General features: G+C 55.0%; 1 protein-coding gene across 1 annotated transcript in view; it reads left to right on the top strand.

Moving 5' to 3' along the window:
• Positions 1-20,453, top strand: part of JPH3 (junctophilin 3) — a 49,559-nt gene that overhangs the window by 13,440 nt on the left and 15,666 nt on the right. Inside the window, exons 2-3 of the mRNA XM_042027053.1 lie at positions 1,290-2,067; positions 18,626-18,750. Coding sequence (XP_041882987.1) covers positions 1,290-2,067; positions 18,626-18,750 — 903 coding nt within the window. The remainder of the gene's footprint in view (positions 1-1,289; positions 2,068-18,625; positions 18,751-20,453) is intronic.

Here is a 20,453-nt window from a genome sequence, read left to right as displayed (position 1 = left end):
ATGTAACACCTTGGGGTGTTGCTCACATTGGAGGGCTGGGAAGGATGCCTAAATCCTGGGGGATTTGTGCAAAGCACTGGCAGCTAAAAGACAGCTGAAGCACCCCAAAATACACCCCAAGATGTGGCCAGGTGCTGGTTTCACACTCTCAGGAAGCAGTTCCTGTGCTCAGCATGAGCTGCTCAAGCCCAGACACCTCTCCAGAATTTCCTCTGAGCTCCAGAACCGGGCAGGGAAATTCCTAAGGGAGTCCTGGGGTAGGACTGGCTCGATTCACGCAGGGTGCACTATTTCAGCAGGTCTGTTTTAAGACTCCCTTGATGTGCGGGAGCGGGGCTGGCACAAAGGGAGGTCCCACTGCTGCGAGGTGCTGCCGGTGCCCATCCCAGCTCTTCACGTCCCAGAGCTGGGACTGGCCACAGCATTCCAGCAGCTCCAGTGCCCAGCGAGGAGCCATCCTCAGGCTCCTCAGTCTGCCCCAGGAGGGCTTAGGCGAGCAGTGAATTGCTGCATCTTGAGCAGGTCTGAAGAAGATTAAGCCGACCTAAGAATAAAAACAAGCCCTGTGGTTCAACCAGCTGGGATAAGGCCTGGAATCGTGCCAACCTCCGAGCTCCAGGAGGGGATGGGATTAGGAACCCTGAGCAGATTACCACCCACCCCACATTTCGGTGCACAGGGTGGGTGTTGTGGTCCAGCAGTGCCCCCCGGGCTGGGTGGGTTCCTTGTCCCCCCCCATTCCCAGTGCTGTGGTGGAGCCCTGTGTGTTTTTCGTGCCACCAACAACCAGTTAAGAAACTCCAGGAAGTGCCCATGCAAATGTAGGAGCTCCAACAGGGGCACAATTCCAAGGGGAATATCCAAATGGATCTCTCCCCGTGAGGCCTTTATTTCTATGGAGCTGCTTCCTTCCCCAGCACAGCGGACGAAGGCACTGTGTGTATAAATAAATGTATTGTTATACATTATCCATCCACTGTGAGACTGCCAGCAGCATGGATGGCATTGGAATGTGCTCCTGGATAACCATTCCCCCATTCCACGCCCCTGCCCCCTTTCCCTTTCAGTGTAGGGATTGATCCAAGGGGCAGTTCCTTGATGCCTTGGCTGGTTTCTAACATTCCCGTGCTGCAGCTGGACTGCAAGCCTGCAATCCAACCAGTTTTCCCTCCACAACGTGACGCTGCAATCCTCGTCTTGGAGATGGGACTGGGATTCCAGAGCTGCAAAGGGCTCCCAGAGGAGTTTGATACCATGACCCCCCGTTTGCTTTTGTCTCCTCTCCGCAGGGACATACCAGGGCCAGTGGGTCGGAGGCATGCGCCAGGGTTACGGCGTCCGGCAGAGCGTTCCCTACGGCATGGCTGCGGTCATCAGGTCACCCCTGAGGACGTCCATCAACTCCCTGCGCAGCGAGCACACCAACGGCACGGCGCTGCACCCCGACGCCTCGCCCGCCGTGGCCAGCAGCCCGGCCGTGTCCCGCGGCGGCTTCGTCCTCATGGCCCACAGCGACGCCGAGATCCTCAAGAGCAAGAAGAAGGGCATCTTCCGGCGCTCGCTGCTGAGCGGGCTCAAGCTCCGCAAGTCCGAGTCCAAGAGCTCCTTGGCCAGCCAGCGGAGCAAGCAGAGCTCGTTCCGGAGCGAGGCCGGCATGAGCACGGTCAGCTCCACCGCCAGCGACATCAACTCCACCATCAGCCTGGGCGAGGGCGAGGCCGAGCTCTCGGTCATCGAAGACGACATCGACGCCACCACCACCGAGATCTACGTGGGTGAGTGGAAGAACGACAAGCGCTCGGGCTCGGGCGTGAGCCAGCGCTCGGACGGGCTCAAGTACGAGGGCGAGTGGGCCAACAACAAGCGCCACGGCTACGGCTGCATGACCTTCCCCGACGGCACCAAGGAGGAGGGCAAGTACAAGCAGAACATCCTGGTCAGCGGCAAGAGGAAGAACCTCATCCCGCTGCGCGCCAGCAAGATCCGGGAGAAGGTGGATCGGGCCGTGGAGGCGGCCGAGCGAGCGGCCACCATCGCCAAGCAGAAAGCGGAGATCGCGGCGTCCAGGTAAGGGGGTTCCTGCCCATCCTGAGGTCGTGTCTGAGCTGGGATCCTGCCCTGAGGACTTGGGATAAATGGGATAAGGGTTTTGTTGCAGCAGGGAAGCTGCTGGAGGAAAGTGACTCATGGTGGGCATCTGCAGGTTGGTGCTACCTGGGCCCCACTGCAGGAGCAGCAGCCTTGGGCTTGCCCAAGCCTTGGGGTGCTGTTCAAAACGGGGTGGATCCAAGCCCAGTTTTCCCTCTGGTAATTCCCAGTAGGCTGGGGATGCACAATGTCCCCAGGTGAGGCAGGGCGGCCACGCAGGGTCACCAGAGCGGGGCAGCCTGGGCAGGGTGTGGTGGCACCGTGGTGAGACTGCACATGTGGGGCTCACAGGCTGAGAGCTGTCACTTAGGGAATATTGGGTTATTCATCCCGTTTTTCCCTTCCCTCTTGGATAAGCAGGGTGATACCCTGAGCAGAAGAGCTCCTGAGGTGCTCTTTGCTCATACCCTCTGCCTGACTCATAGCCAAGAGAAACCATCCCAGGGCTGACCTGTGCTGGGAGGATTTCCAGTTATTTCCATTCCCAAAAGGGATGTGGAGTGGAAAACCAGTCAAATATGTGGCTGATGCCTGGAGAGGGTTTGCCCTGGCTGAGGCTCTGCTGGAAAACATCAGATCTGGGTGCCCAGTAATGCCCCTTCTCCCTGTGCAGGCTGCAGCCCTCTGGAACTGCCCAGAGATCCAGAGCTGGGATCTGATCCGGCTGAAAAACAGCAGGAGGGAAGGGGAAAATGAGCCATGTCTAATTTAGGTTGAAATAAGGTCCCAGCTCAAAGCAGGGCCAGCTCAAGCACCCTGTAGCTGGCTCCCAAAAAGTACCTGGAGCTCTGTGCCTTGCAGGAAGCTCCCGGACCAGTGGTGAGGCGAGGAGGAAAAGCTCCTCTGGAGAATTCAGGGCTCTTTGTCTCACATTTTGGGATGGTTTATTAGAGCATGTCATTCCTTTCTGTTTTCTGAGCAAGAGCTATATTTAGCAGCCAGGCTGGGAAAAAGGGCTGGGGTTAAGGGAAAAACCCAGGTACCTCCTGAGCCTCCTGTGCTGGATTAATTGTTGGGTCTGGAATATTTGTATGCAGAGTCACACTTGAAGTCTTTATCAGCATCTCTGCCAAGGGCTTATCTGCAATATGAATGAGCCTCCCGGGCCTGCTTGGGGAGCACATTTGGGCTTGATGATGTTTTCGAGCTGATGGTTGGAAAAAAAGAAAAATCCCACTAGAATGCCAGGTAGGAAACAGACTGCAGAGCAGTGGGAAGACCAGATCTTTCCCTGTGATCTGGGGATGGGTGGGAATACCTCGAAAGATTGGAATCCTGGAAGTGTGGAGCTCTAGGATGCTGTGGGATGGATGCTGGAAGAGTGGAGCTCCTGTCTGCTGGGTTTGAGAACCTGAGCATCCTCCATCCCCAAGGGGTAATGATCCTGGAACACCCTGAGAGTGGGATGGGACAAGATGCTTAATGAGCTCTTGGCGTATAATATTCCACCTCTAATTATGGGAGAGAAGGGAAAATATCAAGTCCTGAATGCCAGGTGTGAACACCTCCCTGCCCTGCACTGACTGGGTGGTCCTGGGCTCTGCTGGAGAGCAGCAGGGATGGTGGAGGGTGGAGGATGGAGATGGATGGGATTAGGCTGGTTCAGGGACAGGCTCATCCCTGGAAGTGTCCGAGGCTGGGCTGGACAGGGCTTGGAGCAGCCTGGGATAGTGGAAGTTGTCCCTGCCCATGGCAGGGGGTGGGACTGGATGAGCTTTAAGGTCCCTTCCAACCCAAATCATAAAATCACAGAATCCCAGACTGGTTTGTGTGGGCATTTCCCACTTCTAACCTGGCCCTGGACACTTCCAGAGATGAGGCAGCCACAGCTTCTCTGGGCAACCTGTGCCAGAGCCTCCCCACCCTCACAGGAAGGATTCCTTCCCAATATTCCCATGTAAATCTCTGCTCTTTTACCTTAAACCGCTTTGTCTGAAACCTCCAATCCCTCAGCTCAAGCTCTCCCCCCTTGCGAGGGTTTTGGCAGAGTCCCTGAGCCCGCAGAACCAGAGCAGAGCAAGGTTTTACATCCTAGATCCAGCTAGAAAAGCTTTCTTATTAATCTTAGTCTGATTAATTTTAAAGCCTCCTAATGAAGGAACCCTTCCCTGCAGTGCCCACACCAAACTGCATCATCCAAATACCACCAAACAAAACTGGGGGAGAATCCTGCTGCTCATTCCCGAGGTTTTGGGGTTCAGGGGTGGAATATTCCCCCTCTATACCAACATGAATTCTGATTTCCCAGCACCCAGGGGTTTTACACAGGCCTGGCGTGGCTGTGCGTGTGTGTGTGTGTATTCCTTTCTGTCTGATCATCCTGAGTTCACTCTGCAGCCTTTCCCTTGGTGGGGGAAAAAAAAAATTTATGCCCACCCACGGCTTTCATTAAATTTGTAAGAATTCAGTATTTTTGAAAACTCTGCCGCTCTGTCAGATCTGGTTGGAATTGGCCAACATGCTCAAAAGTTATTAGTGTGGGAGTGATGGCATATAGATACATAAACAGCACAATCACAGGAGTGAGCCCCGTTTCCTGAGGGAAGTAGGCTAAAAGCACAGTGTGCTGGAGACAAGTAAATTGCTTTCCTAAAGTTGTTGGAGTCTGGATAGAGCACGGTGATATCTGCTCGTTTAATGAGTTTCTTTTAGGGTCGAGAGGAGTTTCTCCTAAATTTTCTTCGCTGTAATTAAAAGGGGAGAACGCTTTATTCGCTCTGATTCGCTGGAGTTGTTCAGGGGAAGGCAAAGGGGGAGGAGGGATGTGAATGAGAGCTGAGGAACTCCTGTTGATAGCAGCTGGCCCATCCCTGGAAGTGTTCAAGGCCAGGAGAAAGTCTGGAGCAACCTGGGATAGGGATGGTGTCCCTGGCCATGGCGGGGATGGCACTGGATGGGCTTTGAGGTCCCTTCCCACCCAAATCATTCCTTGATTCCATGATCAGTTTTCAGAGGGAGACAAGGAGGGAACTCTTTTCCAGCCAGTTTAAAATGGATGTTCAGAGTGTTCTCTCAGTGCTCTGGGATCCTTCATTCCCTCTCAAATCAGCCAAGAGACACCACTCCCTCTGCTGCCACCCTGGAAGGACAAAGGATGTACTGGACACAGACTCCCATCTCATTAGTGCTAATTGATACCTCAGGCAAATTATCTGTAGGCACTGGTGTGTCATGATCCACTAAAATATAATATCCAGGCAACAAAAGTGGTGGGCCAGGGAGCTCATCCCAGCCCCTGGATTTTGGCACAGCCACCTGCTGTGGGGGATGGATGCACAGGGAATGGCAGGGGGGAGCTCAGGGCCAACTCCAGCTCTCCAGCATGGGTGATGGGAGTTTTAAAGCAAAGCAGGCAGACCCTAAATCTCTCCAGGGTTTCCTCGTGCTTCCACAGTTCAAGGGTTTGTAATTAGTGGCTGGGCTGGCTATGAGAGGAGGGACCATCACTGGTGTCGGGGATGAGTCCCAGGGATGGTGGCACATGGCAAACACTCCGCTCCTCTCCAGCACAAGCTTCGTGGGAGTCTGCCGCCCAGCACCTTAAATAAGAATTCCTGGGAGCAGCCAGTGCCCTGGCTCCCAGAGGGAATGCTGCTCCCAGGTCAGTCCTAAGTAATGCTCTTCCTGGCATAATTATAGCCAAGCCTTGCACCAACCAGGAAACCAGGAGAAAAATATAATTAAAGCTCCACGGTCTCAGGAGGAGCTGGGCTGCAAATTAGCTCAGTGTCATTCAAATTCAGAGAGGGAAACTGGAGGAAAATAGGAGCAGGAAGCAAATAAAGACAACCTGGCAGCGAGGAGGGGAGAAGGGGAATGTTTGGACTCAGCCTGGATGCTCCCTCAGGATGCTGCAGCGAGGGCGAAGCATCGGCAGCGGCTGACGTCGGACAGGGAGCGGGCAGGCAGGAAAAGCCCCTGAGAGCTGAGCAGCAAAGTGCAGGAGGTTCTTAGAGCCAAACAGGTATTTTCTCAAGAAAAATGGAAACGCAGCCTGGGCAAAACCCAGAGAAAAGCAAAGCTGCTACAGCCGCGCTCTGGAGCGCTGCGAGTGGCGGTAATGTCCCCACCGGCGCTCCCTGGCCCCGGTAATGCTGCTGCTTAATGCTCTGCCAGGCCTGAGCCTGCAGCTCTGCCATTGTCTGGGCTGCCTTTGATTTCGGGTTGCTGCTGCTTTTCGGGTGCCTGGGGGGACCCCGCATTAGTCTCGCCCTAATCCCGCCTCGTGCTGCCCAAGGGACTCCTGCTACAGATGGAGAGGGACGAGGAGGAGGAGGAGGAGGAGGAGGAGGGGTGGGGGTTAAGGGCCCCAGAAGGGTTTTGTGTCCCCTTCCTCAGGTCAAGATAGCAGGGACAAACAAAGCCAGGATGGGACAGAGCTGAACTGGCTGCAGGGATGGGGCTGATGCCCAGGTGGGGCAGGGTCTCCCACCAGCCCCTCTCTGGGCACCTCTGAGCCCAGGGATGATTCCTCTGCTTATGGCCCCTTGGAGAAGTGCTGCTGTTCCCTGCTGAGGCCCTGGCAGCCAGCTGGAGCTCAGGATTTGCAGGAGTCACCTCAGCCTGTGAGCTGGGCACTGATGGGGTCACCGAGGGCATCACCGGGTCTCGTGTAGGGTGAATGTGCTCCCTCCATCCCTTCCCGGCCTCTCCGCCCTTTCCCTAAGGAGAGACAGGGAGGAAAACACGGAGGGGATGGATAGGGGTGACCCAAAGGCTGAGAGCAGCTGGGGCAGGAGGTGATTCTCTTCACAGCACCGTCTCCTTGTTCCCCCCAGCCCTCTCTCCCCCAAACATTCCCTGTGCAGTCCAAACGGAGCAAAGCCTGGGCTGGCAGCCCCCAACAGGCTCTGCTGCTGATGGAGCCGAGCATTCCCTCCTTCCCTGCCACTTCCCCGCCACCTCCCTCCCTGCTCCTGCCCGTGCTGGCAAGGGTCAGGGGATAAGATTAGGATCAGCTGCTGTTCCTGCTGGCGGTGTGTCCCTGTCAGCCGGGGTGACAAGGGCACCTCTGACTCACGGCGGGCACATTTCCACCTCCAGCCCAGGCCACCCAAGGACCAGCCATCCCGGAGCGTTCCCTCCCTGCCCGTGGCTGGCTCCTGCGGGATGTGATGCCGGCACCGTGACTGTTTACGTGCTCCTGCAATGCCAATTTAATAACTTCCTGCTCAGACGGGATTTGCAGCTTTAAGCCCTTTTGTGGCCGTGTCAAAAGTCAGGAGCGGCCTCTGGGCTTGCACAGGGCCAGCTCGGTGTGTCCCCAACAGCCACCCCACCACAGGCATGGACAGGCTGGAAAATGAAGTGCCTTTTGTAGGAATGAAGCTTTGCCAGGAAAAACCTCAGCAGGGTCTTTTGTGTCTTCTGGGAGAGCAGCTCAGCTCAGCAGGATTTTGGTTTTTATTGCACTCCCATCCCTCACCCACCACCACTGAACCCAGCTTGGCCATTCCCACCTCCTTCCTTCTCCATTGAGCTAAATATGAGCCAAAACACCCCCTATCCACGGCCCAGGTGTGTGACAAACATTCCTATAAGCATTCCCAACTTTGCTGGGCTGTGCAGAGATGGCACAGGCAGAGCAGAGATTCCCAGCCCTTGGATTCAGCGCTGTCCCAGCTGCCTCTGTCCCGCTCCCCATGCTGGACAGGGAAGATCTCCCAGATCCGTGTGGTTTGTGTCGTGACAGGCCCACAGCAAAGCGCAGCTGGAAGGGATGGTTCTGCCAGAGAATGGAGCAGGAAAAGGGATTTGGGATGCAGGAGGAAACAGCCGGTGGCAGAGCTGGGATGGGAGAGCGGTGCCGGAGCGCGGTGCCAGCAGCGCCTGCTCCGCGGTCACCTGTGCGGGGACAGCAGATGGAAAAGGACAGGGAGGGGTGGCACTGGCTGGCAGCGAGGCGGGGAGGACGGGAGGTGATTCAGTCCTGGCAGGCACCGCTTCCATGGGAAGGGGCTGCCCCGGAGCGCTGGGCAGGAGGCGAGGGCAGTGCAGGAGGCAAAGGGGAGGCTGCCTGCTCCTCTTATTGAGTATTTTCCTTGCTGCTTTTCCTTCCCCCCGAGTTTGGGTTGCCGGGAACTGCAGGGAATGGGCTGGGGTATCCCAGGCTCTCCAAGCTCTTGCAGTTGGTTTGAAAAGCCCCACACAATGAGGTTTCTGTCACCTCCTCCCCACAGGACAAATGACAAGCTGTCCTGACTTCCTAATCCAGGAAATTAAAGGATTTGACCGTAGACCCTGCTAAGCAAATTTCCCCCCTGAAAATCCCAGGGGGATTTAACCCATGGATCCGACCGATTATCCCTTTGAAGTTGTGACTAAGAAAGTCCCAATTCTCCAGGGTGCTGAGCACCCTAAAATCCCATGGTGGCCGTGTCTGGTGCTCAGCCCCGCATCCAGTGGGACCTACTTTTCAATTTTAGCCCATCTCCAACCCCCCTTTTCCATGGAGGGCAGCTTCCCTTTGCCGCAGCTCGCTTCCAGCCGGGACAGCAGAGCCCCACTGCCACCACATCCCGAATCCGCCCCATCCTGTCCCTGTGTGTCACCCTCCAGGGAGCAAAACACAGATGTTTTCCCTTCCCAAGCATCCTGGTGATCCAAACACAGCTTTCCATCCCTCAGACCCTGTCGCATCACCCAGAAAAGCGGCCTCTCTCCTACCTCACAGGGCTGGAGGTGGCAGAGGGTCCTGGAGGGCAAGGATGGACATCTAACCTCTCTCCTCCAGCAGCTGGAGAGCATCTGTCGGTGCCCCCGAGGCCATTCCAACTCCTTGGCTTGGCCCGAGGCCAGGCTGGGCTGGAAATAAAATTTTAAGTTCAGTTCAATGAGAATTTGCTCGATTCTGGATGAGGTTTTTGTGCTGATTGCTCAGAACTGGGGCAGATTTTGCTGTTGGGTTAAAACAGAGGAAATTCGTGGATCTTCCCTCTCCATCACCAGGGGAAAGGGAGGGACAACATTTCGCTGCCTCTTTCGGACTTTTGTGCCTCCATCAGCAGGGGAAAAAAATTGCCTGGAAAGTTCAGTTGCCAAAAGTCTGTTTTGCTTGAGGTGACCAAAACTTGAGAAGCTGCCAAAGAGTTTCGGCCAAAACCCGAAGGGGGCAAAGGGTCAGGGAAGGAAAAAGACTTTTCCTTGTGGTTCTGGTGTGGTTTGCTTTGGAATTTGGTTTAACTCCTTCTTTTTAGATGGAGTTTCGGAAGGAGTTTTCAGTTTCATCCAAATGAAGCTGAAATTCAACAGCCAGCTCAGCTTTGCTTTGCTGTCAGCACCTCCCTCACCTAAAGTTTTTTGCCCGAACTCCCCAAATTCTCTTCTTCTGAGCCCTTTTCCCTTGGCTGTAAGAAAAATAGCCTCTAATGATTCCCAAGGGGCTGCAGTGTGCTGGTGGCTCCTCAGAGGGATTTGAGGGATTCCCTGGAGGCAGAGCAGAGGCTCCCTCAGCTCCCTTGGCCTGGTTGAGCTTCTCTCCCTGTGCTGCATTTGGCACCTTTGGCTTTGAGAGTCCCACCCCTCCTCCATCCTCTGGGGCCATCAGCCCAGCCAGGAGGAATGGGATGTTTTGGGAGCCTCCTGGTGATGGAGGCCAGGATGGGATGCTGATGGTCCACTGGATCCTCCACATTTTGTCCCTCAGCCTGGGGCAGGAGGAAGTGCCCAGTGTCCACCTGGAGCCAGGCGTTTTCTGGCAGCCTCCATCCATCCATCCATCCATCCATCCATCCATCCATCCATACCAAAAAGGTCATTCCAAATTTGTGGCTGGGCTGGGAGCAATCCTGGAATCACAGAATGTTTTTTTTGGGATTGGGAAGGACCTTAAAGCTCATCCCAAGTTCATCATTCCAACCCCGCTGCCGTGGCCATGCCAGGACTGTGTGTTCCCGCCCCTCTCCTTGATGACTCCACGCAGATGGATCATATCCCATCAAACCACCTATCCAGACCCACCCCCAAGCTTCCTCCCTGGAATTCCCAGGCCTCAGGAGCAGCGCTGGGCTCATGAGGGTCCTGCAGTGCTGCCTCTGGAGCCGGCCCTGCCTGGACACAGCGGTCAGAATGTGGGATCAGCCCGGGCAGCAGCATGTCCAGCCAAGGCCAGCACTGCCCATGGCCAGGCTGAGCTACGGCTGCTCCAGGAGCTGGGCTTGGCCTGCTGTGCATTCCAAAATCTCCTTCTAACTGCAGCATCCATGGAGGGCTTTCCTGCTCTTCCATTCCTGCTTTAATCCAGACTGGAGAAGCTGCAGTGTGTGGATGATCCAGCGCTGCTGCCCGGCTTCCTGGGAGGTTTTGTGCCTTTGCTTGCTTTTCCTTGGGTTTTTTATTGCCTTTATTTATTTTGTTTTGCTTTTCCAAGGATTTTTAGGGATCTCTTCCAACCTGTTTTGCCTCCCGCCTGGAAGTGGCGGGCTGGTTTGGAATGAGCTGGTTCTGCCCGGGGTTAGAGGGATGTTTGCTGTGCCTTCGGGATGGGAGGGCTGGCAGGGGATGCAGAGGGGGCGCAGCCTTTCCCACTCCTGCTGTGTGCGTTTCCCATGATGGACATGGCAATTATCCAGCAAAATCATGGAAACCTGCCCTATCCAAAGCACCCCAGCTGGAAAGCAGGAACATCCCCCCTGCTCACTCCTTTCCCTTCCCTGAGTGAGCTCTTCCCAAATCCTGCTCTGAGTGGCTTCCCACAGGTTTTGCAGCTCTTTCCAGAAGGTAACGATGCTCAGAGCAGCTCTGCAATTGTCTCCTGCCTTCCCCTGTTTATAGGAAAAGGGGAAAATCCATTCCTGGAGCTGGAGTTTGCTCTTCCCTCCGTGTCTGATTTAGGAGAGGGAATTTCCCGGAGCTTGGCTTCATCCTGGGAGCAACTCCCTGTCCCAGCACTGCCCATTTTGAGGGACAAGCGACCACTCTGGAGAGAGGCCAAACCTCAGGTGGGACAGTGGCCTCAAAGCCACCCTTTCCCAAGGCAAATCCTGGTGTTTTGCACCAGGATGGGCAGGTTCTGCCTGGCTGTGCCATTCACCTGCCTCCTGCGGAGCTCCATTCCCAGTGACAGATGGCCGGGGATGAGCTCCCTCTGCAGATGTTGATTTTCTGGCCAGCTGTAAATAACATCCAGGGCATCATCTCCCTGCAAAGCCCATCAGCTCTGCCCTTGCTGGGGGGCACGAAGTTAAGAGGAAGGAATCTCACCGGGAGGGAAATGCAGGAATCTGCCTGGCCCTGCTTATTCCATGTTTTCCTTGGCCAGAGAGATGCTGGGACCATCCTGGCTGATGGTGCCGGATGTGCCTCTGGGTAGCAGCTCCACCTGGCCCAGCTTTCAAAAGTCGATAGAGTTGGATTTTCTTGGCATTTTTTGTCCAGCAAAAACAGGGATAAAATAAGGAAATCCAAGCACCTTTTTGGGACGGTGGGAATAAGGTGAGCTGGAGAGGATCCTGGCATTTGATGCTCTCACCTTTCTCCACTGGGAATGACCCAGCTCAGAGATGTGGTTTGAGCTGTTTCTCCCAGAATTTTGGGGACATGACCCATCCCTGTCCCCCAAGCCACCGAGATTTCACACCTTTCCGTGTTGTGAATTCAGTTCTCCAGCAAAACTCCTTTTGGCCACTCCAAGGGAAGGTACAGGACCCAAGGACACAGCCTGGGATACTTTTTTCCTGCTTACTTGGATTTAAAAATGGAACTTCAGTGTAAAATGGCAAAAGATTCCTTGGTGAACTTGTAACTCCAAAAATATAAAGGTAGGGAAGGCCCTGGCACAGGTGCCTGGAGCAATGAGCTAAATGGGAACTGGCTCCAGCCCTGTCTCCATGAATTTGGGAGACCTCGTGCATTCCATGTCCCAGCTGGGCCACGGGCACCTGCTCCCCACGAGCTCTCCCAGCTGCCTTGGGAATGATTTCCCCCCGGAACGTGACAGAGAAACTTGGATTTGCCCTTTTGACCACAACATTTTCCATGCTTCTCTGTAATTTGCTTTCTTGGGCAGCAAAAACACATTGAGGGGGCTTTATTCCCAGAATTAAAGGGTTTGAGTATGTTTTTTTTTTTCTTTAATTCTCTTGAAATGTGCCTTCCAGAGCCATTTTTTTCGGAGTGTGCCACCACCATTCCCTCTGTCCCGTGCCATCCCAGCCTTTCCCAACCTCCCCTCCCGCTGGTGGGAGCTTTCCTGCTCCTCCTGCCGGTGCTCAGGGGTGATCCATCCATCCTCCCATCCCAAAATCTCCATCTGGAGCCGGGAAGTCTGGCTCTCTCTTTGCTATGCACAGCACCTGCTCCGTGTCTGGCTGCTCAGAGCCCGAGCAGCCGTTCGGGGCTGCATTACGTCATGTCAGAGGTCACATTAAGCAGCTTTTTTCCCCTTGATTAAGAATTCCAGCGATGGAGGGGGGACAGAGGGAAAAGCAGACGGAGGGAGCGGGCTGGGAAAAATGCCTGCGCGGAGCAGGTAAATGGGAATTTATCCACAGACAGCTAATTGGTGCGTCTAATATTCCACCCCCTGAGGACCAGCGCGGTGTTGCTGCCTGCACAAATCACTCACGGCGAGCCTGGTGCAATAACAAGGGAGCCGGGAGAGATGTGGGAAGAGCCAGGCTGGAATTAGGAGCGGGTTTTATCGGGGCAATAAACGCCAGATAGGGACAATAACAAACAGGTTGTTAATTGCTGCCATCTCCCCGTTCCCTCAGGGCGATGTCTAGACAGAGGCTGGCTCCGGGCTGTGCTTATCCCGAGCCTCTGGAGAGGGGCTGGATGCGGGATGCGGTGCCCGGCGGAGCTCCTGGAATGGGGAAGGGAGGCAGGATGGGCACTGCAGCTGTGCCCTAAATCAGAGAGGCTCCCGCAGAGGTGGGAAGCAGACAGTCTGCAGTGGTTATTAATAATTCAGTCCCAATTTGTCCCATCTAGGAGAGCAGGAAGCCCAGCCAAGCCTCCCCTCCTGGCTGCCCGGAGCAGGCAGAGCCTCCCGGGGCTGTTGCAGCGATCGATCCCACTCTGGCAGGGATCTGGGAGCTGGGATGGCCTGTCCTGCCCCACCCCGGAGCGATCCCATATCCCTGGGAGAGCGCTACATCAGCGTCCCCCTCTCGCAGGGCTCCGGGGTTGGTGACCGGCATCGATCACCGGGGGACCGGTGCTTTGTGTTCCTTGGTGGATGCAATCAGGGCTGGATCCTGCTCCCGCTGTGCCAGAGGGATTGGAAAACAACCCCTGTGGAGCCCACACAGCCGAGGGATTCACGCTGGGGAGGCTGGACTGAAAATCTTCTCCTCACCTGATCCAGCCTCATGCCAGCCTGGGTTTTCCTCATGGGGAGGCTGGACTAAAATTCTCCTTTTCCTCCTTCATCCGGCCATCCCTTCCCAGGACAAGGTGCATCCCAAGGCTTTCCTGACCCCGGGGTTTGGATGAGTCTTAAACGCCCTGCAAATGCTCTCTCTGAATTTTTCCTGAAGTATTTCCTTGCAGCTGGCGTGCGTTTTAATTGAATTTTGCCATTTGAAAAATACATGAAGCTCTTGTAATGGAGGGAGAGAAAACATTCCCTCCTATAGGAAGATAAAGATGCATTTAAAGAGGAAAAAAACCAACCCCAAAGCTGCCTGATGAGGTATTGACCTGGAGACAAAGTGAATCCGATGGAGCCAGCCCGGCCCCTCAGGAAAACTTGAGGCTGTTCATTAGGGATGAGCTCACTGCCAGTTTAACTCCATCCTCACCACACCCGGTGAAACCTGTGGTAAATGTGCCAATTTCCAGCTTTTCCATGAAAATAGGGGTACTTTTATGGGGTAGAAAGGGGTTTTTTGGGACTTGTTGCAGCCTTGTGGTGCTCCTGTTGGAGTTGGGATTTCAGGAGAGCTCTGGGTATGGGGTGGAGGAGGGCTGAGCGTCTCCATCCCTGCACAGGGTCCCTGCAGGAATTTCCTACTTCCCTATCAGGGGGTCCCTCAGCCAGGCTTTGAGTTCAGGGGGGTGTCAGGGAAGAGAGAAGTTTCCTTGGAAAAGACCAGCCAGAGCTACCATGTGAATTTTGGGAAACAGGCCTTCCTTCCCAGAAACCTCACCCACAGGATGCCTTTTAACATTCCCAATAATGTGGATTCCTCCCTGTGTTCAGCATGGAGCTCCTTGTGGCCCCAAACACGAGTTTGCTCAGAGTCTGCTGCCTGGTTTCTTCTGGAATGTGTTTTCCTTACAAAAGCGCTGGAAAAATAGGAATAAGGATAGCAAATCCCTCCCCTGGATGGATTCAAACAATGGATGGAGAAGGACACACCAGCGATCCGGGTTTCTCCTGGCTCCAGGTGCCATCCTGGCAATTCCAGGTGTCACATTTACAGCTCAGAAAGCTTTCTGGGCTTCTGTAAACTTGCTCTAATTTCCAGCCTAATTTTAAAGCACTTTGTCCCACTTGTTCTTCTGCCAAAGCGTTCCTGGAGCCAAAACACCTCTCAAGCCTCACCTGGTTTGAATTTTGCTTCCTTCCTTCCTGAACCCCTGAGGATTTTGCTGGGAGTTCACCCCTTTTTGGCTAAACCAGCCCCCAGCTTTGAGTTTGCAGCAGAACCCTTGGATCCACTCCTCGCTCACTCCGAGCCATCCCGGAGTTGCTGTTGGAATTCCTAAAAAGCCAAGTTCTTCCTTGCAAATCGGTTGATTCCAGCTTCTTATAGATTAGCTGGAGCTGATAAACTTGGCATTAGGAAGCAGGCCCAGGTATTATCCCTTCCTCTGTCAGCTCCAGCCAAATCACAGGAGATCTGCAAAGATTTCCGGGGATCTGGTTGGTTGGGATTTTTCCCTGCCTCCTGCCAGCTCCTCTTGCCAGTTTGACCACTTGCCCGCTCATCCTCTGAGAAGAGTGAGTCAGCTTGGCAAAAAATTAATAAATAAAATATTCCAGGCCAGCCCCAGCAGGGACTCTCTGCCCTGACCCAAAACAGGGCCTCAAAAGCCACAAACCATCCTGGCCTTTCCCCCTGTGGCTCTTCCCAATCCCAATCTTTGCCTAAACACCCTCCTCCAGTTCAGTTTGGATAGTGAAGTGCACTAAAATCCTGGAATCATGGAATGGTTTGGTTGGAAGAGACCTTAAAGCTCATCCCATTCCACCCCCTGCCACGGGCAGGGACACCTTCCACTATCCCAGATTCATCCCAGCTGGAGGAGGAGGCTGGGGATGCTCGAAGGTGGGAGGAATTAAACAGCTCCTCTTGCATCACCCTTCCCTCCATCCCATCATGAGCCCACAGGAACAGGATGATCTTTAAGGTCCTTTCCAGCCCAAACCATCCCATAATTCTGTTTCATCAGGACGGCCCCAGCTTTATTTTCACCGTGGTCTCCAGTTTGGCGTCTCCATCCCAGAAAAAATTTACGGCAGCACTGAGGGCAGGAGGAGCAGAGCGATGAGATCAGGCCCTGTCCATGTGTCAGGGAGAAAAAAAAACCCCACTTTTCCAGGGAAATAAACTCCAGGCAATTAAGTGGGAATTAAGATTTAGCGCACGCCACGAGCAGCAGGCGTGGAGAAAGGAGCCAGCTGGTAAATTTAGGACGTGACAAAGTCGTGCGAGCCCTAACTGGATTACTGGCATTTATTTGGGAATACTTATGGATTTTATCATGCAACGTATGGATCTCCATAATTCTGCTTTTCACTCCTCCCGGCGTCTCGGGGAGCTTTACAAACAATTAATCGGCGGCGTTCCATGCGCTCCAAGGAATCCAGTGTATCCCATCTGCTCCGGGGAACCCAGTCCGTTCCATCCGCTCCAGGGAATCCAGCACATTCCAGCCCTCTCCAAGTGTATTTTGGATCAGAGGTGGCTTCCTAGACGTGATTGATTTTTAACCTTTTCTGAGCCAAAGCCCCAAGTTTCCATTTTTTAAATTCCCTGCACTTCCTGGGCTGATCCTGGGAGTCTGTGGGGATGAGCAGATCCAGAAGTTGTTGGAGTGAGTTTTTCAGGGATGGAAATGCATCCGTCCCCAAGGGATGGTGATTTTAATCCATTTAGGTTGGATGTCAGGAAGAATTTCTCCATGGAAAGGGTGGTCAGGCCTTGGCAGGGGCTGCCCAGGGAGGTTTGGAGTGCCCATCCCTGGAGGTGTCCAAGGAAGGCCTGGAGGTGGCACTCAGTGCTCTGGGCTGGGGACGAGGTGGGGATTGGGCACAGCTTGGATTTGGTGATCCCAGAGCTCTTTTCCACCCTCAATGATCCCATGGTTCCATTGAGGGGGTGCTGAATGCTGCAGAGAGGAGCAGAGCCCAGGCGATCCCAGAACCCCAGGCTGGAGTAGTGGCTCTGTGTGGGCTCCTCCAGCGTCACCTCCCGCTCTGCCACCACCCCCGTGTGCCCCAGCCCCTTGGAATGGCACAGGCTGCTTCTCCAGCCTCCTTCCCTGGCAGGCAGAGAGGGATGAGCGCTTCCAGTCGCCTCTCCAGGGAGGAGTGTCGGGAGCAGGGTGTAATCCTGGCTGCTGAGCGCGGGCCAGGCGCCCGCAGACGTTGTTAATCCTTGGCTGGGGCCAGCAGGGACCTGCAGCCTGGAAAACGCTGCAGTGGCTGGGACAGCCCCAGCCCTGGGCAGCTCCCAGGCCAGGAGACAACACAGGGATAAATGGATGGAGGATCTTCGGATCCACATCCCTGAGCTCTCCCGGAAGATGCCAGAGGTTTCATGAGCTCAGAGGGGTGGAATCTCAATTTTAGGCCTCTGGTGGCTCCAATGGGTTTACCCACAGGTTTGATGCCTCAGCCTTTCCCACAGACCACAGTGGTGCCAGCAATGTGGCCAAAAAGAGACCTGGAGAGGGGCTTTGGACAAGGGCATGGAGTGATAGGACAAGGGAGAATGGCTTTAAGCTGAAAAAGAGTGGATTTAGATGGGATATGGGGAAGGAATTGTTCCCTCTGAGGGTGGGCAGGCCCTGGCACAGCGTGCCCAGAGCAGCTGTACCTGCCCCTGGATCCCTGGAAGTGTCCAAGGCTGGGTTGGAATAACCTGGGACAGTGGAAGGTGTCCCTGCCCATGGCAGGGCTTGGAATGAGATGGATTTTAAGGTCCCTTCCAAACGAAACCGTTCCATGATTCCATGAAAAATGGGAGCAGGCTGCACCTCCTCTCCCAGCAGTTTGCTGCAGCTCCTCCTTGGTGCATCCCTGCTCCTCCTAAAAGAGCAGGGCTGGGATACCTGACAGGGAATGGGCTGTGACACCTTTGTCCCCTCCTCTGACCCCAGTGAGTGCTGAGCAGGGAGAGCACTGGATTCCAGCTGGGTAAAAACCCATTTAAACCCAATTTTTGGGTGCATCAATCACAGAGAACCCTCAGGACCTGCGCCAGCATCACCACAGCCCCTCCAGCACCTCCATAACTCTGGCAAACAGCTCAGATCCGCTTCCAGGGCTACTCCAAAGCAGCCAGCGGATGGGAATAAAGCATTTATCAAAGCAAAGACACTTGAGAAGTGTCAGGAGTGGAACACAGGTGACAGCACAGCCACACTCACACCCGTTCCCCAGCCCCGGCGATGCTTCCAAGCAAAGCAGGCACATTCCTGGCCCTGTTTTCCATTTTTAGGAGCCTGTCAGAAATGGCACTCCCTTCTCCACGCAGATGTCGAGAAATTAGAGGGAATTCAGAGAGAGGCAGAAAAAAAAAAATGATTAAAGGAGATGGAGGGCCTGATTTTGGAGGGAAGAGAAATCAGCGGAGCTATTTATAAGCCTGCCTGCACCGGGGTGGGAGCAGGAATTTTTGAAAGTGCCTGGATAGCTCGGATAAGGGGGAAAAAGGGGCAAAGCAGCTTCCGGAGGATGCTGTAAATCCTGAGTGACGGATGAAATGCCATCCAAAAAAAGCCTTTGGGGAATCATCGGTGAGTGCAGGGGACAGTTGTTGATCCAGAGGGGGGAAAAAGTGCCCTGCTCAAAATGTGTGAAGGGATGGTGGAGGCGGCGCTGGAGCCGAACCTCCCGCTCCTACCTCTGCTCCCAGTATTTATTTACATCCAGCATTTTACGCAAAACGTGGGGGTGGGCGTGGAAATGTTCTTCTTTTTTTTCTTTTTCCCATCCCCAAAGCGAATGGGTTTGGTTAAAAAAAAAACCAACCAAACCAGAGCTTGAAATTCAGGCCTCCAGCCCTGGAGGCTCGTGGGAGATGCACAGAGAGGCTGCTGGGACGGGGTGGGAAATGGGATGGAGGGACCCTGGGAGAAAACCTGCACCTGATCCCAAATTTCCTGGGTGATTTCCAGGCTGAGGAGCAGCTCAGGAACCTGTTGGAAAATCCCCAACCAGCCCCAAGCTCTGGAGGCGGCTCCTCCCTCACAGCCAAAGGGTTTCGGAGCAATTTGTGGGGGAAATGTGGGGTTTTCCATGGCGAGGTCTGCAGGGAGGAGCTGCCTAACGGGGTCCTGGTGTCTCGTGTTGCCTTTGCAGGACCTCTCACTCCAGGGCCAAGGCGGAGGCGGCCGTGACGGCGGCGCAGAAAGCTCAGGAGGAAGCGCGGATCGCCAGGATCACTGCCAAAGAGTTCTCGCCTTCCTTCCAGCACAGGGAGAACGGTCAGTCCGGGAGCCATCCCTGCCAGTCCCTGCCCCTCCGAGCCCCCCAAAACTCCCCTGGCTGGAGGCTCAGTCTGTGCCTGCAGCTCCCGATCCCCAGTGGAGCTCTCGGGGTGGGAAAGCTCCCTGGATCACCAGGTCTGGGGAGATTTAGCACAAGGCTGTCGGTATCCAGCACTTCCACCTTGTTCAGGGCTTTTTTCCTGGGATCGCCTCTTTTCACACCAGAACACCCCCATTTTTTAGTTCACAGTCCTTGATGGTTGCACAGAAAAGCCTGACAAGAGCTCTGGAAGGAAAATGCAAACACAGATGATCCCAGAGGTCACCACTCATCTTACACCCATGGCTTGTGTGGTTCCTGATTTCTTTGGAATGCTTGGACGGCACCCAGTGGGACCTGACCCTTCCCTCGGCTGTGCAAATCAGTCACAGGGAAAATCCACATTTGAGGTGGCAAAATCCACATTCCTGGTGGCAAACCCTCCTTCCCTCCCTCCCTCCCTTCCATCCATCCATCCATCCATCCATCCATCCATCCATCCATCCATCCTTTTCACCATTCCTTGTTGGTTTGTCCACATTTTTGCTCAGCAAAGGCTCGGAGAGGACGGAGCCAAAGCCAACCCAGGGTCGGGCCGGGGTCTGCAGCCAAGTGGGAGTGGGAAGCTCCAAGTCCCCTCAGCGATAATTAACATCACCATTAATCTGTGACTGAGTTTATGGGAAAGTTTTCCAGCACCGAGCCCTCCTCAGGAGGCGGCTGTCACTACTCTCCCCCTCCCAGCTCGAAGCCAGGATTACTCACCCGCTTTAATTGCTCCAGGAGCTGCTGCCGGTGACTCAGGGCCCGGGGCTGCTCCCGAGCCCGGGCAGAAGGGAACCTTGGATCTGCTGGTCCAGCCTGGCCCTGGCCCGGTGCTCTCCTCACCGTGGCTCGGAAATGCGGGGGCGGCCGGGGGCATCCCTTGGTCAGCACCACGGCCCAGAAGGGCTTTGGGGGCCGGCTGCAGCCTGAGCCAGGCCGCATCCCCAGCCAGGGACACTCCGGGATGGCCGAGCATCCCCTGGCACCCCCCTGGCACCCTCTGCTTGCTCAGCCTTGTTCCAAACCCCCCTCACCCCTCCTCCTGCCGAGGCCCGATTTGTACACGGCAGATCTGAGCTTTCTCGCAGGCGTGCGAGCTCCCAAGGGCTTCTCCAGGCCTGAGATGTTCCTCATCTCCATTTCCTCCTGCCAGGAGACTTTGCTGGTTTAAATCACCTCTTGGAAAGATATTTTTAGGTAATACATTTTTTACTACCTCCTGGACGGGGCCGTGGTGCTTCGCTCGTGCTGGGGTTTGTGTGGCTGGAGCTCTGGCTGGAGGGGCTGTGCGAGCCACGAGAGGGGAGGGCAGGGGAGGCGGCTCCACTTAGAGCGTATTAAAAAACAAACACAGCATCCCAGATGTGCCGGGAAACCGGGAAGTGCCTGCGGAGCGACTCGGGCACATCATGGGTGCGAGTGGCTGTGTCACCCACAGCCCCCGCCACCTCAGGCTGGAAACGGCTGGCGGGGCTGGAAAGGGATGGGGGAGCTGCCACCACCCTCAGGGCATTGCAGGGGCTCTGCGCGCCCACCTTGCACAGGATCGGGGGTGCTGGATGTGCCCACCTTATTCAGGATCCTGGGTGCTGGATGTGCTCCCCTTTCACAGGAT

Source organism: Corvus kubaryi, unplaced genomic scaffold (genome assembly GCF_017639235.1).
Source record: "Corvus kubaryi isolate FWS band 111438036 unplaced genomic scaffold, C.kubaryi_AGA036_p1.0 37300, whole genome shotgun sequence".
Classification (NCBI taxonomy): domain Eukaryota; kingdom Metazoa; phylum Chordata; class Aves; order Passeriformes; family Corvidae; genus Corvus; species Corvus kubaryi.
The sequence above is the reverse complement of the archived record's forward strand: the minus strand, read 5'-3'. Positions and strand labels throughout refer to the sequence as shown.